This window comes from Psammomys obesus, unplaced genomic scaffold (genome assembly GCF_907164565.1).
Source record: "Psammomys obesus unplaced genomic scaffold, mPsaObe1.curated_primary_1811, whole genome shotgun sequence".
Classification (NCBI taxonomy): Eukaryota; Metazoa; Chordata; class Mammalia; order Rodentia; family Muridae; genus Psammomys; species Psammomys obesus.
Window position 1 is genome coordinate 4,155,129 of NW_026596466.1, and position 15,129 is coordinate 4,170,257.

General features: G+C 53.0%; 1 protein-coding gene across 1 annotated transcript in view; it reads right to left on the minus strand.

Moving 5' to 3' along the window:
- Positions 1-1,142: 1,142 nt before the first annotated feature.
- Positions 1,143-15,129, minus strand: part of LOC129670187 (kinesin-like protein KIF19) — a 48,650-nt gene continuing 34,663 nt past the window's right edge. The window contains exons 14-20 of the mRNA XM_055598661.1: positions 14,468-14,589; positions 9,443-9,570; positions 7,381-7,489; positions 6,940-7,272; positions 5,134-5,284; positions 3,298-3,405; positions 1,143-1,243 (exon numbers count right to left, since the gene is read on the minus strand). Coding sequence (XP_055454636.1) covers positions 1,143-1,243; positions 3,298-3,405; positions 5,134-5,284; positions 6,940-7,272; positions 7,381-7,489; positions 9,443-9,570; positions 14,468-14,589 — 1,052 coding nt within the window. The remainder of the gene's footprint in view (positions 1,244-3,297; positions 3,406-5,133; positions 5,285-6,939; positions 7,273-7,380; positions 7,490-9,442; positions 9,571-14,467; positions 14,590-15,129) is intronic.

Sequence of the window (15,129 nt, forward strand, 5' to 3'; positions counted from 1 at the left end):
AGAAAGAAAGAAAGAAAGAAAGAAAGAAAGAAAGAAAGAAAGAAAGAAAGAAAGAGAAAAAGAAAGAAAAATAGACAAGGCAATGACAATGTCTTATCAAATATGGAACTTAGGGGTTTTAAATTATTTTATTTATTTTCTGTGCTGTGGTGTTTTATGTGCATGCATGCCTGTGTGACAGTTCTGGGTCCCCTGGAACTGCAGTTACAGACAGCGGGCTGCTTTGTGGGTGCTGGGAATTGAACCCAGGTCCTCTGGAAGAACAACTGGCGCTCTTAACCACTGAGCCATCTCTCCAGCCCCGGAACTCAGTTTTGTGCCATCTTTTTCCCCAGGTCTGTTGTTGCTGTTGTTGGGTTTTGTTTTCAAGACAGCAGCCTTGAGAATGTGGCAGGTGTTAGGGCACTGTCTAGCATACCAGAGGTCCTGAGTTGTATTCCCAGCACTACAAAAAACCAGGTGTGGTGGTTCATGCCTACAATCTCAGAAATTGAGAGAGGAAGGCAGAAGGATCAAGATTTCAAGGTCATCCTCAGCTACACTGCAAGTTCAAGGCCAGCCTGAGCTACATGAAACCTGGCCTCAAGCAAAAAAACAAACAACAGACCCAAATTCCTAGGCTCCTTGCGTCTACCCCATTCAGGTGTCCAGGAAAAGCAGAGCACACGCTCCTCGAGAGCCCCAGCTGTCCCCTCTTGCCTCTCCTCAGCAGCTCACTTCTCAGCATGGCTGGGGGCTTAGGAAGCTTGTGGGAGCTTGGCAGGAGAACCAGGGACCAGGAAAAAACCACCCTGTCCTCCTTGGTGCTGGCTTCCCCGGATGACCACTCGCAGAGTGTTGAGAGGTTGGCAGCAAGGAAGACACATTCTTCCACTCTGTGTGAGGCTGCTCAGGCCTCCTCCGGGGACCTGCGCAGCCCAAGTGTGAGCCACGGGCTGCCGTCATCAGAATCTGGGTCCAGGGAATGGCCCCAGGGGCATCCATAGTGACCCAAGAAAGGCCCAAGGTCAACGTGGGATCTTGGCAGGTCCTTAGCCATGTGGGGTGAGCCCAGTGTCCTGTACCACTCACTCTCCATCTCTGGTCCAGTGTTGGGCTCCACCAGACTCTCGGCCTTGCAGGCGGCTGTCTTCTGCCGCCATCTACTTAGGTCGCCTTGGCCTCTTGGCACTGCCACCCTGGAGCTTGGAGGCATTGTTGGGGGGCAGTGGGCTGTGACGCCGCCCTCTGCTCTCTGTAGACCCTGGGGTAGATGGGAGACTGTAGTCTGTGGCCAGGACAACCCAGATGAAGTCAATACTCCACACACAGCACTTACACACACACACTCACGCACACACACATTTGGGACACACAGCTGACTTCATCAATACCAGAGTCCTCTTCCAGCTATCATGTGTGACCCTGAAAGCTTTCCTCATCAACCTGCAGGCTGATGTGTCTTCCCTGCTCCAAGGTCACTCGGGACCCTCTTTGATAACGTAAGCAGCTCTGGCCAAATGCAACAAGGATGGAGACCTGTGTGGAACTTCCCTGTTCCCCACACTCAAAGATACGCTATTAAACAGGCTGTCACCCAGCATGCTTGGCTGACCAGTCAGCACCTGGAAGACCCCTTCCCCCAGAGTCCTTTAATCCCCCCCCCACACACACACACCAGCAGCAGCAGCAGCAGCAGCAGGAAGGACCTCCCACTTCCCCCTAACCCTCAAAATCCTGGTAGTCCAACAGCCCAGGAATGTTGGCTTGGTTGTCAGGTGGCTCAGGGGGTGACAATATAGCACTTCGGATGCCAGAGGAAGCTTGTCATCCCCAGGAGGGAATCAGGGTAGCTCTGGCTTCTCTGTTTGAGATGGCGATTGCATGGACATGGACACTAACGCAGCCAACCTCATAGCTGGAGTTTACTAATGCAGAGGAAGTCAGAGTCACTCTCAGTTCAAGTTAAGAACACAGGTGAGGCCGGATGGGAAGGAAGAGGAGGGACACACTGTGACCCCCGGGCCTGGCTGTCCTCCTGCAGAGTGGGTGTTTCCTGTTGTGTGAGGGGCTCCAGCTGGGATCTTTCTCAGTTAAGCAAACCAAAACAGAGTTGGCTTGGAGGGAATAAGCCAGGGTGAGCCGGGGGTGAGCCGGGGGTGAGCCGGGGGTGAGTGGGGTGGGGGTGGGGTGAAGTGACCCAGGATTGTCGTTCCATATACTTCGGGGACCATCGTGAGTTCCAGGCCAGCCTGGTCTACATAGCGACTATATACGTGCCTGGGGAAGGTGCTATCCTTGGTCATAGACTGGAGCTAAAGTTATGCAGAAATAACAATACTTGCATGTGTGATGTGTGTGCTGGTGTGTGCAGATGTGTCTGCATGACAGCAAACATTTATGTAGAGGTCAGAGAGCACTCAGAGAGCTCAGATGTTGTTCCCTGGGCCCTAGGCTGGCTGGGTGGTGAGCCCTGGGGATCTCCCATCTCTGCCCTCGCAGACGTAGGATTACAAGCACACACCACCACGCTGGGCTTTTTTCGTGTGGATTTCAGGAGTTTTGTCTCAGGTCTCCATACTTGCAAGGCAAGCACAGGCAGAGCTGGCCATTCCCCAGCCCCAGGAAGAATACTTTTCAAGAGAACCTGGGCCATCGTATGCAGTGGGTTCGAGTGGGTGCCTTGGTGCCCCCTCGCCAGGACAGAGCCCTGTCACTCATTGGTGGTGCTGAGCAGGGTGCCTGTTCTACCAGCATCCCATTGCCAGCTACACCCCCTAAAGCCCTGCGGCTTGCTGACCTCCTCGACTCATCCACCCTCTCCTGCCCACCTTGATTCTTGACCCTCTGCCTCCAGCCAGGCACTCAGGACTAGACAGCTCACTCAAAGTGAGGGGAACTGTTTGAGAGGGCCCTTTAACCCCCCCCCCCTCAGCACATGATCCTTCTGTGTTAGCCTCCTGAGTGCTCCATCGACGATGCCGAGGAACTATTGCTAGGACAAGGACAGCCTGGAGAGCCACCTGATCCCCAATGTCTCCTCCCAACCAGCCCAACGAGCTGGGCCAGGGAGACAGAGAGCTCAGCTTCCAGTCCTGGCTGCCCACTCACCACCAGGGTCACCTCGAGCCCCTGTCTTCCGAGAGCATTACTACCCCCTGGATGGGCTAAGTATATAGTTTACGAGTGATGGAGGCCTGGAGAGTGGGAGACTGCCGCCCCTTCCTGATTCTCCCCCAGAGGGAACCCGAGTGTCCAAGATGCCAGCGGGGTGGGGATGGGGGTCGGGGGGCACAGGGTCAGAGTTCAGCCACTGACCTCGGATGTCACGTGGCAGGAGGGGAGGCCGGCTTGGGGCCACGTTGCTCTGCCACATGGCACTGGGGAAGGTGAGGCTGACCTCTGGCACATGAAGCGTGTTTCCATCTGAAGGAGACATGGGCAACGGGAAGTGTTATTCGTACCTACCAAGCCTCGAGACCAAATGAAGAAGTGGGAAAGAGATGAGGCTCCTTCCTCAGTATCTTCTTTTGGCTCCACAGGAGGCTGAGAGAGAATGGAGGATGGGGCGGAGAAGAGGACAAGGAGGACTAGGAAGAGAAGGAGGTCCATTTGGAGAAATTATATTGCTAAGTAGTCTGGCTTGGCTTCAAACTCAACACCCCCTACCACAGCTTCCCAAGAGTTGGCAGAACAGGAATGTGTCACCCTGCCAGCGATCGCTTGCTGTGGAGACAGGGTCTTACTATATAGCCCAGGCTGGCCTACTCATGATCCTTCTTTGTGAGCCTCCTGAGTGCTGGGATCACAGGCTCAGAGTTTAATTCTTGAAGGAGCACTGAGCATGCGTGTGAGTGTGGGTTTGCATGGATGCGGAAGCCAGAGATCAATACTGATGTCTTCCTCCATCACTGAGGTCCTTTGTTGTTTGCTTTTGAGACAGGATCTCTCAGTAAGTAGCCATGGCTGACCTGAAACTCACTAGACCAGGCTGGGCTCTGAGCTCATAGACATCTGCCGGCCACTGCCTGGGACTGAAGGTGTGCGCCACTACTCACAGCCTTCTTTCTTTTTGAGACTTGTTCTCTCCCTGAACCGGAGCTCTCAGCTCTGGCTAGATTCGTGTCTCAGCCCCTGTGACTGGGGCTGCAGGTGCACATTGCAGCGCTGGGCTTCTCCATGCTTGCTCAAGCTTGTGTGGCACTTTTAAACTGATTGTGATCACAGAAATCCACATAACTAAACAGGACAGTGATGCCTGCAATCCCAGACCTCAGGAAGCTGAGGCAGGAGGAGGGCAATCATAAGAACAATTTAGGCTACCTAGCAAAACATTTGTCAAAACAAAATAAAAAAAAAGTTTCGGGCCAGGCGTGATGGTGCACTCTGGCGCATGCCTTTAGTCCCAGCACTCTGGAGGCAGACGCAGGTGGATCTCTGTGAGTTTGATTTCAGGTACAGCCTGGTCTACAAAGCAAGTTCCAGGCCAGCTAGGGAGACCCTGTCTAAACAAAACAAAACAAAACAGAAGGTTTTCTGTTTTATTTAAGTCAGGGTCTCACATAGACCAGGCTAGCTTCAAAGTCACTATGTAGCTAAGGAAAACCTTAAGCCTCTGATCTGTCTCCACCTACCAAGCACTGAGATCACCACCCTCTGTGTTGGTGGGAATGGAACCTAGGGCTCCATGCTGGACAAACACTACCAACTCAAATCCATCCCAACCAGCTTACATCTAGACAGATAAGAACTCAGCATCCAGATATGAGGAGATGGTCAAAGGGACCTTAGCTTTCCAGGTCTCTGGCCCATCCACCCAACAGTCAATTAAGCAAAATAAAAGCAAAAGCTGGCCAGGCGCATACCTGTGATCCCAGCACTCAGGGACCCAGAGGCAGGCAGATCTCTGTGATTTTGAGGCCAGCCTGGTCTAGAGTGGAGTCCAGGACAGCCAAGGCCACACAGAGAAACCCTGTCTTGAAAAACCAAAAAAAAAAAAAAAAAAAAAGAAAGGAAAAAAAGATAGAAAGAAAAACAAAAGCCAAAACTCACATGAAAAGCACAGACAAGGGGTGACAGCCCAGACTGTCCCCAGTCTTTAGCTTGGATGGCTTGAGATACAGAAAACCTTATTTGTCTTTCTTTGACCTGTACCTGCGTGACAGCTGAGGCTGGGTTTCATCTTGGAGGACACAGGGACAGCAGGGAAAAGGCTCTTCCCTGGTGGCTTTGGTGGCTGGAGGTGTGCTGGGGACAGCTGGACCTCGGATGGGTGTTCCATAGAGGGCTGATGTTTCTCCATCGTCTGCAGTTTGGAAAAGGTACAAGAAAGGACAGAGTATGAGGATGCTGAGGTCATTTCTATTAACATCTACTGTGTGCCAGAATAGCAAAATCGCTGAACCCACCGAGTATATGAGCAAGTGGATGGATAAGTCTGACTCCTCCTCCTTTCCTCTTCTCTTCCTCTTTCCCTTCATCTCTTTCTCCCTCTCTCCCTCCCTCTCTCCCTCTCCCTCTATCTCTCCCCCTCTCTCTCCTCTCTCCCTTCTCTTTCTCTCCTTGTCTCTCTCCCTCTCTCTCTCTTCCTCTCACTCCCTCTCTCTCTCCTCTCTCTCAGAGAATGATGGTTTGAATAGGGATGCCCTTCTTAGATTCATGTGTTTGAATGCTTGGCCCATAGGGGATGGGCTTGCTGGAGTAGGTGTGGCCTTGTTGGAGTAGGTGTGGCCTTGTTGAGTGGGTGTGGCCGTGTTGGAGTGGGTATGGCTTTGTTGGAGGAAGTGTGTCACTGTGGGGGCAGGCTTTGAAGTCTCTTATGCTCAAGCTAAAGCCAGTGTGTGGCACACAGTCTCCTTCTGCTGCCTATGGACCAAGATGTAGAACTCTCAGCTCCTTCTCCTGCACCATGTCTGCTTGTATACTGCCATGCTTTCTGCCATGATGATAACGGACTGAACCTCTGAAACTTTAAGCCAGCCCCAATTAAATGTTTGCCTCTATAAGAGTTGCCCTGGCTGTGGTGTCTCTTCACAGCAATAGAAACCCTAAGGGGCTGGAGAGATGGCTCATCAGTAAAAGGCACTGATTGCTCTTGCAGAGGACCAGAATCAAACCCCAGCACCCCCATGGCAGCTCACAACTGTGTGCAACTCCAAGATCTGACACCCTCTCACACACACATGCATACAGGCAAAACACCAATGCTCGAAGGAAGGAAGGAACGAAGGAAGGAACGAAAGAAGAAAGAAAAGAAAGAAGGAAAGAAGAAAAGAGGAAGGGAGGAAGGAAAGAAGGAAGAAAGGATGAAAGAAGCCCTAACTAAGACGGCTTTCAGGAGTGTGTGACACATGGTTAGCCCTCCCTTCTTTACGTGAGTGGACTTTATCCAATCAGGTGAAGGCCTGAGTGGGACAGTAAAGCAGATACACCCCAAGTAAGAGAATCAACTCCCCCATTTTTTAGCTGGGACATTGGGTTCTTCCTGTCTTCATGACTAAAAGCAGAAGCTCTCTTCTCCTCTCTCTCTCTCTCTCTCTCTCTCTTCTGCTACCTCCCTTCCTTTATATTGAACAAATCAGCTGATCACTTGCTTTTTTTTTTTCTTGATTTTTAGTTTTTGTTTTTTGGATGCAGGCCCAGGCTGGCCTCAAAATAAAAAAAAGAAAGGAAAGAAAGAAGGAAGGAAGGTACTTAATACTGACTTGGTACATGAAAATTATCAGGTCACAGACCTGAATTTCTAGGGTTATAACTGCACAAAACGCAAGTGGACACTGTGCTTTGGGTCATGTGCTGGCCCAGGCCCTGGAGAGGATTGGTTTGGGGTGGGCACTTTTCTTCTACCTCAACTACAGGGACCCTGAACACGTGTGGCAGTATGAGTGTCCCTCTGCCCTCCCTGCCCTCACCTTCTGCGGTCCCAGCCACACCCCAGCAACCTGACAGACATCTCCGTACCTGTTGCAGGCTCCAGGTGAGTGAGGGTGACCGCTTCCTCCCTGCCTTCCTCTCCAGAGAGTGGTCCCTGCTGGGGCTGGGCTGGGGCCGCCTCCAGTCTGCAGGGCTGGGGTCCCTGGAGTCCAAGCAGCTGCCCTCTTTGTCGTACACCTTGTAGCGTCGGTTGGCTGCTATGAGAGCGATGCTCTTGGTTCCCAGGGCCATCTCCTTGAGGGCCTGGGCACTCAGAGGGGGGCTGCTCATTTCTCCTGCTGCCTGTGGGGTTCTCAGCTCCAAGCCAGCTGTGGACTGCAGCCTGGAGCCTCGGCTCTTTGTGCCTAGAGCATTCGGCTTCTGTGAAAGAAGAGCACAGGGCACCCTCAGTCACGGTGGGACCCCAGAAGCCCTCCCCGTGTAGTCTAGCTGGGAAGGGCCCTCCCTGTAGCCAGACCCCATACCAACCTCAAGCATGGGAGGTGTCAGCAGGATGCGGAGGGCCGGTGGAGGGAGAAGAGAGTCTTGCTTTCCAAGCCTCCGCAAGGGGGTGCTTTTTGAAGACCTGTTCCCATCACTGTGGGTGAAACGGGAGACATTCTGGAGCCCCGGGTCCTTTGTCACAGCCTGGGCACTAGGATTCAGCTTCAGCTGCTGTTCCAGCCCAGAACACTGTGGTCCTCGCATTGGGCAAGATGCTAGCCTCAGCTCTGTGGCTGTGGCTGGGACCATGCTGCCTCAGCTACGCTGCTTGCAGCTCTGGGTAACCAGGGGGCAGCACAGGTTTGTAGAGTGCTGGGCCCTGCCCTTGCTATAAGGGGGAGATACCCAGCTGTGCTGTTCAGTCTTGGTTATGAAGTTAATGGGACGCAGAATGGCCACGTAAATGAATCTCTAGGCGTGTCTGTGAAGGGTTATCTAGACTGGGTTAACTGAGGTAGGAACACCCACCTAAACCTGAATGATACCATCCAGTGGGGAGTCCTGGATGAAATAAACAGGAGAAAGTGAGCTGGGCCCCAGCATTCACCTCTCTGCTTCTCAACCATGGAATCCATGACTTCACCATAATGAAGGGGCACCCTCAAACTGTGGCTCAGCAGGAACTCCTACCTAGAATCCCCCAGTGAGGGACCAGGATTATGTATCCATGACAGGGCATTGTCTAGAGTCCTCTGGTGAAACACTGGAGCCTGGCCGGCTTCAGTCCCTAACTATGGCAAGGGGGAAAAGGCTGTGGTTGCATCCCGTTAGTACCGTGTCCCCAGCAAGCACAAAGCCCTGGGCTACACTGGTGTAAACTGGACATGCTAAAGGCCGAGCAGATAGTGCAGGCTTTTGATCCCAGCAGTTCGGAGGCAGAGGCAGACAGCTCTCTGAGTTAAAGGATAGTCTGGTCTACAAAGCTAGTTCTAGGACAGCCAGGGCTACACAGAAAAACCCTATAAAAAAATTAAAAGATGTTGAAGGCTGAGCAGATGGCTCAGACCTTTAATCCCAGCACTTGGGAGGTACAGACAGATCTCTGAGTTCAAGGAGAACCTGGTCTACAGAGCTAGTTCTAGGACACCCAGAAAAACCCTGTCAAAAAAAAAAAAAAAGTTGAAGACGCCACCACAGCATGTGAAGACATAGCAAGAAGGCAGCCATCTTCTACCCTCAACAGGTCCCCTCGTGCCTCTGGCAGACTGATTGGAGCTCCAGCCTCCACAACTGTGAGACAATTCCGTGTTACTTAAGCTGCATATGCTTAACCCAGAGGGTGGTATTTTGTTTTGGCAGCCTGGGCAACAAGAGAGTCAGATGAGAACGACCAAACCTGCAGACAGAGCCTATGGGCACTTTCCTTACTGGTGTGACTCTTCCTCTGCTGGAAAGCACCACAGAAAAAGAGAACAGAGGAGGAAGGGCAGGAAGGAACGGCGGGCAGGTCTAAGTGGAGCCGAGCACACTCAAGACAGAAACACCCAGGAAATAAAAGGCCACTCCGGCTTCAGACTCCTCCAACTCCCGAGCCTCACCTCTGTTCCATGGAGCCAGGGCCTCCCTCGATGAGTTTACTATTCTGTAAGTATGTATATACGTGTGCATGGGTGCATATGTCTGCGTACGTGCGTGGGGAGGCACACATGTGTTCTCCGGCCCATGAAGGTCAGAGGACAACACCAATTGCCACTTTCCAGGCACTGTTCACCTGACTTTTTTGAAATGGAGCCTGGAACTCGCCAAGCAGGTGAGGCTGCCTGTGCCCTGAACACCAAGGCGCCTGCCTCCACCTCCTCAGCTCGGGGTGACAATGTGCACAGGCCTCTTCCCCGCTTATTTTCTGCAGGTCAAGGTACTTGCAAAGCAAGCCCTTCCCTCACTGATCTACCTCGCTCATTTAAGACACGCTCAGGAGGAGGATATGAGACAGATCCTGGGGGAGGGGCCTGGGCTCCAACGCCCCTGCTTATGTGTCCCTGAGGACTACGGCCCAGGCCTCACCCAGGACCTGTCTCCTTGGCTCTTGCCCAAGTCCCCTGCCCACCTGTCTCTCTCTAGGAGCATCTGAGGCAGCTCAAGTGTGGTACCCCATGGGAGGTCCCTCCTGTCAGCCAGAGGTTCTGCACTGGTCCCCTCAGGTGGTGGGGGTGACACGGTCATGACGGGGCCATCCTGGAAGGAGAGGAGAAGAGTCAGGACATCGGGCACAGGACACAGTGCCACCGAGCTGAAGGTCTCTAAGGGACCATGGGAAAGCAGGTGTACCCCCTCCACCAGGCCTCAGAGGAAGCCGTGAGCCAGGGACCACCAGCCTGCTCTGCTTAACCTGTTTCTGTCATGGGAAGAAGGGAGCTCCCTTCTCATTCACAGGCTGTTCCTAGAACAGCCACACTGCTGGCTACAGTATGACAGTGTCCCAGGAACTAGAGAGGAAGAGGAGAGACTGTTCAGTAAGCAGAGAAGTTGGATTTGTGAGAAAGATGAGGTTCTAGAAGATGTAAATGGCTTCACAGTGGTGTGATTTGTTTATTGTCATGGAAATCCTTCAATCCCAGCTCTCGGGGAGGCAGAGCCAGGGGGATCTCTATGAATCTGAGGTAATCTTGGTCTATGCAGTGAGTTCCAGACAAGCCTAGGCTACATTACTGAGAGCCCATCTCAAGACTGACAAGATTAGAAATAGTCAGACTATGAGGTCCTCAGTTCACTCCTCAGGGCTGCCCCCTAAAAACAATGATACATACACATACACACACACACACAGAGACGGGAGATACCGTGATGGTCGCTTTGAGTCGCTGGCCAGACACAGTTTACAATCACCTGGAAAGACAGTATCAAGTGAGGGTCTATCTGATGAGGAGGGCCTTGGGGATTGCCTTGATTACACTAATGGATGTGGGAAGACACAGTTTTGAAATGGGCAGCGCCATTCCCTAGGCTTGGGTCCTGGACTGTGAGCAGGAGCAAGTGAACTGAGTACCCGGAGCAGCGTGCGTTCCCATTTCACTCTTGATCGTAGGTGTGACTAGTTCAAGTTTCCGCCTTAGCAGTGATGGACCACATCCTGGAACAGCCCCCAACAAACCCTTCCTCCCTTACAAGTGTGTATGTTCCAGCATTTTATCGTGGCAACAGAGACGAAATCAGGGCAGCTGCAGGAGGAGGAGCAAGAAGAAGAGCAAGGAGAAAGGGGGCGGATGGAAAGTTGGCTCAGCCAGTAAAGCGCTTGCCTGAAAGCCCAGGACCTGAGTGACCTCCAGAAACCATGTTTTTTTAAAAAAGCTGGCAAAGCAGCTCGGGAGATGGCTCAGTAGACAGCTTCCGCCACGAATGCGTGAGGACCTGAGTTTGGCTTGCCACCTACATGAACACCGGGTGAGTGTGGTGGCACACGTATACTCCCCGTGCTGGGGAGGCAGAGGCCAGAGATGCCCAGCGCTCGCTGGCTACCTAGCCTTGCTCTCATGTCAAGCTTGGGTTCACAATTGACATAGATAAAGTGGAGACCAAACCAGGAAACACCAGTGTCAACCTGCGGCCTCCACACACACACTCCTGTGTACCCTCGCTTACATGTGAACACACATTCACACGTGCATGCAGATCATACATCTGTACACATGAAGAAAAAAAAGATGGGAAAAGAAAAAAATGCCAGGCAGGGTGGCTCACACTTGTAATCCCAGCTCTGGAGAGGGGGGAACAGGTGGGGCCCAGTGGCTCACTGGCCAGGTCTCACACACTTAAACACATACATTATACACACCAAAAAAGGAAAACCAATTCTGCAGGTCCAGCTGGTGGCTTAGCAAGGCCTGTCCATGAGCCTGGAGCAACCCATGAGGTATGGCATTGACACCCACAGACACTGAGAAATCAGCACACCTGTCACGAGCAAGGGCCAGAACGTGTGACACCACCAGAGAGAACGGGGCTAAAGGCTCACTGCGGTAAGTGTGTCAATGGTCTCCTCCCACGGGTCCACTTAGCCACACCGGTGAGAACCTCAGAGGCTGCTCCCGCACACAGAGCATCTGCTTGAAGTTGACGGCAGGGGTAGGCGAGGAGACCCTGTGCTGTGAGACGCTGCTGCACGCCGAGAACCAGAGCCCAGACCCCAGTGTACTGAGCAAAGAATTTCACCACACTCGGCGTGGTCTCCGTGTGCCAAAGATGGTCCTTCCAAAAAAACAGTAGGGCTGGGGGTGGGGCGCAACGGTAGAGCCACGCACAAGGCTCTGAGTTTCATCCTCAGCATTCTGAGTTACACACGTGCATGCACCACTTATAGAAAAAGACCAGCAGGCACTGCCCTCTCCCGGAAGTAAAGGTGAACGGGCTCAGGGTTCTCTGCCCACCGTATGTAATTCTCCTCATGAGCCCCCGGTAAGGGATATTCTGCAGAGTAGCCCAGTAGCACCCCCAAGTGTCAGGCATGGGAGGCAAGAAGTTACAGACCCTTCCAGATTGAAGAGATTGGGATGTGGTGGCTAAAGAAAACAGATCTCGTGATGGACTGCAGATCGGAAAAGACATGGGCACAAACCCAGACATGTGGACGTGGAGTGTAGGGGCTGGAGAAGTGGCTAATGGTCAAGAGCACTTGCTGCTCTTGCAGAGCACCGCGTCTGCTTCACAGCTGCCATATCTGGCAGCTCACAATCCTTACCAACACTGGGGTCACACACACGTAAAAAATAAACCTAAACAACAACAAAACCCACTGGGGATTAGGTTCATGGCAAAGTGCCTGCCTAGAATCCCCCAGTGAGGGGCTGGGTGTGGCTCAGTGGTAGAGCCCCTGCCTAGAATCCCCCTCCTGGGGTATGGTTCAGTGGTAGAATGCTTATTTAGTATCACAAGACCTTGGGTTTCATCTCTAGCATCACAAAGCAACAAGAACAACAAACTGATCCCTCGTTGCTGGGGCCAATGGAAAGGGAGAAAAAACCAGCAGAGCTTTAGGATGTCTTGGGCAAGTACATTCCCTGCTGTGGTCCTGAAGGCCTTGGGAAGCCTTGGAAGAAAGGGGGGCAGGTCGTGCCTGGTACCATAATGCATGAGCAGGGCAGAGCACTCTTGAGACCACTCCTGAGATGGCCCCAGACACTCAGAGGCCCCAGGCACCACTACGAAGAGCAAGCAAGTGCTGGAGAAATGGAAGAGGAAGAGAAACAGAAGGATGTGGACGCAATGAAGAGAGGCAGAAGTGGAGACCCGAGGGTAGTGAGGAACAGCCTGATGTGAGTAGGTATTGATGCCACCCGGGAGCAGGGTGGAGCCCTGGCCTGGGCTGCCACCAGGGGCCATGTCTGGGTCCGTGGCCCTTCAGCAGCAGGGGTCTGTTACCAGGCCAGGCGATGTCCCTGGCCTGGGCTGCCACCCAGGGATATGGCAATGTCTGAGGGCTGTGCTGGACTGGTCTCACCCTCTCCTGAGCTTTGTGGGATAGCTTGCTCTGGGGTCATAAAAGCAGGAGAGCTGGCTCCGCCCTTAGCCAACTGCAATGCTTGGGAGAGCTGCCCACACATTGCAAGAGTTGTGGGTGAGCCAGCCCGAGGATACGAGCGTGGGCGAGCTGGCCCTCCCACTCATCTCCCATGCTGCGGTGTGGAGGAGGGGGAGATCCCTCATCAAGTTTGGCAGGCAGGAAACCTGGCCCTGAAGTCATGAGAGCGGGAGAGCTGGCCCTGCCCCTCACCAGCTGAACTGCTTGGGAGAGTAGACCCTGCACCTTGCCTGGGCAGCACAGTAGCACTGATCCCGGTGATGCGGTTGAACTGACACCAAGGGTGTGAGCTTGGGAGATCTAGCTCCACCACTTGTCTGTCACGTGGTGACATGGGTAAGGTAAAAATGCCCCCACCTTGCCCCTTGCCACCTACAGCAGGCAGGAGAGCAGGCCCTGCCTCTGCTGTGTGGTGGCACAGATGAGGGAGAAACACCCTCCTCTCCTTCCTCATCCTCACCATCTTTGGCAAATGGAAGAGCTGACCCTGGATCATGAAAGTAGAAGAACTGGTCACGTCCCTCATTGTTGGCCCTGCACCTCACCTGGGCAGCAAGGTAGAGCTGGCCCTGGTTGTGGGGATGGCTGTGAGGGTGGGTCGGTGGGTGGTGAGCTGGCCCCCAAGAGCAGGAGAGCAGGAGAGCCAGCTGGCTGACCAGCTCAGATGCCTCTCAGGCCCAGATCCAGGGCTTTGATTTAACCCATCCCAACATCTAACCCATCCCTGAACTGCTGGAGAGCATGAAGGGGCCAGTCCTACAGATCCAAGGCTGCAGGATCTCCGTGACACAGGGCAACAGCAGGATCTCCGAGAGGAGTCCAGTGAGGTTCCAGTATTGATAGAGCAGCAGAAGACAGGGGCCTCATACCAGACCGAAGAGTCATTGCAACGAACATTTACAAGGAAAGAAGTGTGGACAGAAGGGAATTCTGTGGGACACACTGTGACACACTACAGCTTCCACAACGAGATTTTTTTTTTTTCTCTGTCGGTGGGGAGGTTGCAAAGTTGGAAGACAGGTACGAAGGGGAGGGGGAGATGAGTGGGATCGGGGCACATGATGTGAAACTCACAAAGAACCAACAAAAAGTTAATGGGGCAGAAGCAAGCTTTGCGTGTTTTACTCACAAAGAAACAGGGGCTCTCACGGAACCTGGGACTCATCAATTCAGCAAGAATGGCCGCTCACTGCATCCCAGGGATCCACCTGTTTCTGCCTCTCCAGCACTGAGGCAGACGTGTCCTGCCTCACTCAGCTCTTTTTAAGCGTGTCCCGGGGCTTGGTCCTCATGCTTGCACAGTAAGCACTGTGCCGACTGACCCATCTCCCAGCCCATCCCCTTGGCCTGGACCCCGTCTGCTTATGCCTGAGGCTCAGTACTCGCTCCACCTGGAACCAAATCTGGATCCCTGGTATGTGGCTGTAAGGATACATCCCTAGTCCCTTCCCCGTTTCCTTGCTGTCCAACACAGACGGGCACACGCTGGCCTACATCAGAGCACACTGGCATGTAGCTGACCATGGCCTCAGCCAGCGGTGGGCAGAGGGGACTCACTTGGAGTGAGCTGGACATCACTGAGAGCTGCAGCAGCAGGTGGTCCAGCGTGCCCTCGCCCAGCTCCCGGGAGTACAATCGGTACTGCTGCTCCAGAGGCTCTGGGGCGGAAATGCCGTAGTCTGAGGAAGCAAAGAGAGGAGCCATCAGAATGTGCTAGAACACACCATCTCAGGCCATGTGCCAAAAAGGCAAGGTTAGTCCTGAACTGTTTAAAGGGAAAGGGCTTCCTAAAAAGAGCTTTTCTGCTCCAGTACGCTGTCTCTTATATTTCCGCTTATTTTAACTTATTTTTTGACACAGGGTCTCATGTTGCTCACACTGGCCTTGAACTCACTATGCAGCTGGGGATAACCTTAAACCTCTGATCTTCCTGCCTGCATCTGCCAAGTGCTGGGATCACAGGTATGAGCCACCATACTTGGTTTACACAGTGACGGGAATGAAATGCAGAGCCTCATGAATGATCAGCAAGCACTCCACCAACTGGCTTGCATGCCCAGCCCTGTTTGTTTGTTTGTTTGTTTGTGACAGGATTTCTCTGAATGGCCCTTGTTGTCCTGGAACTTCCCAGCCCTATTCCCTATTTTAACAACTTCTTCTTCTTCTTCTTCTTCTTCTTCTTCTTCTTCTTCTTCTTCTTCTTCTTCTTCTTCTTCTTC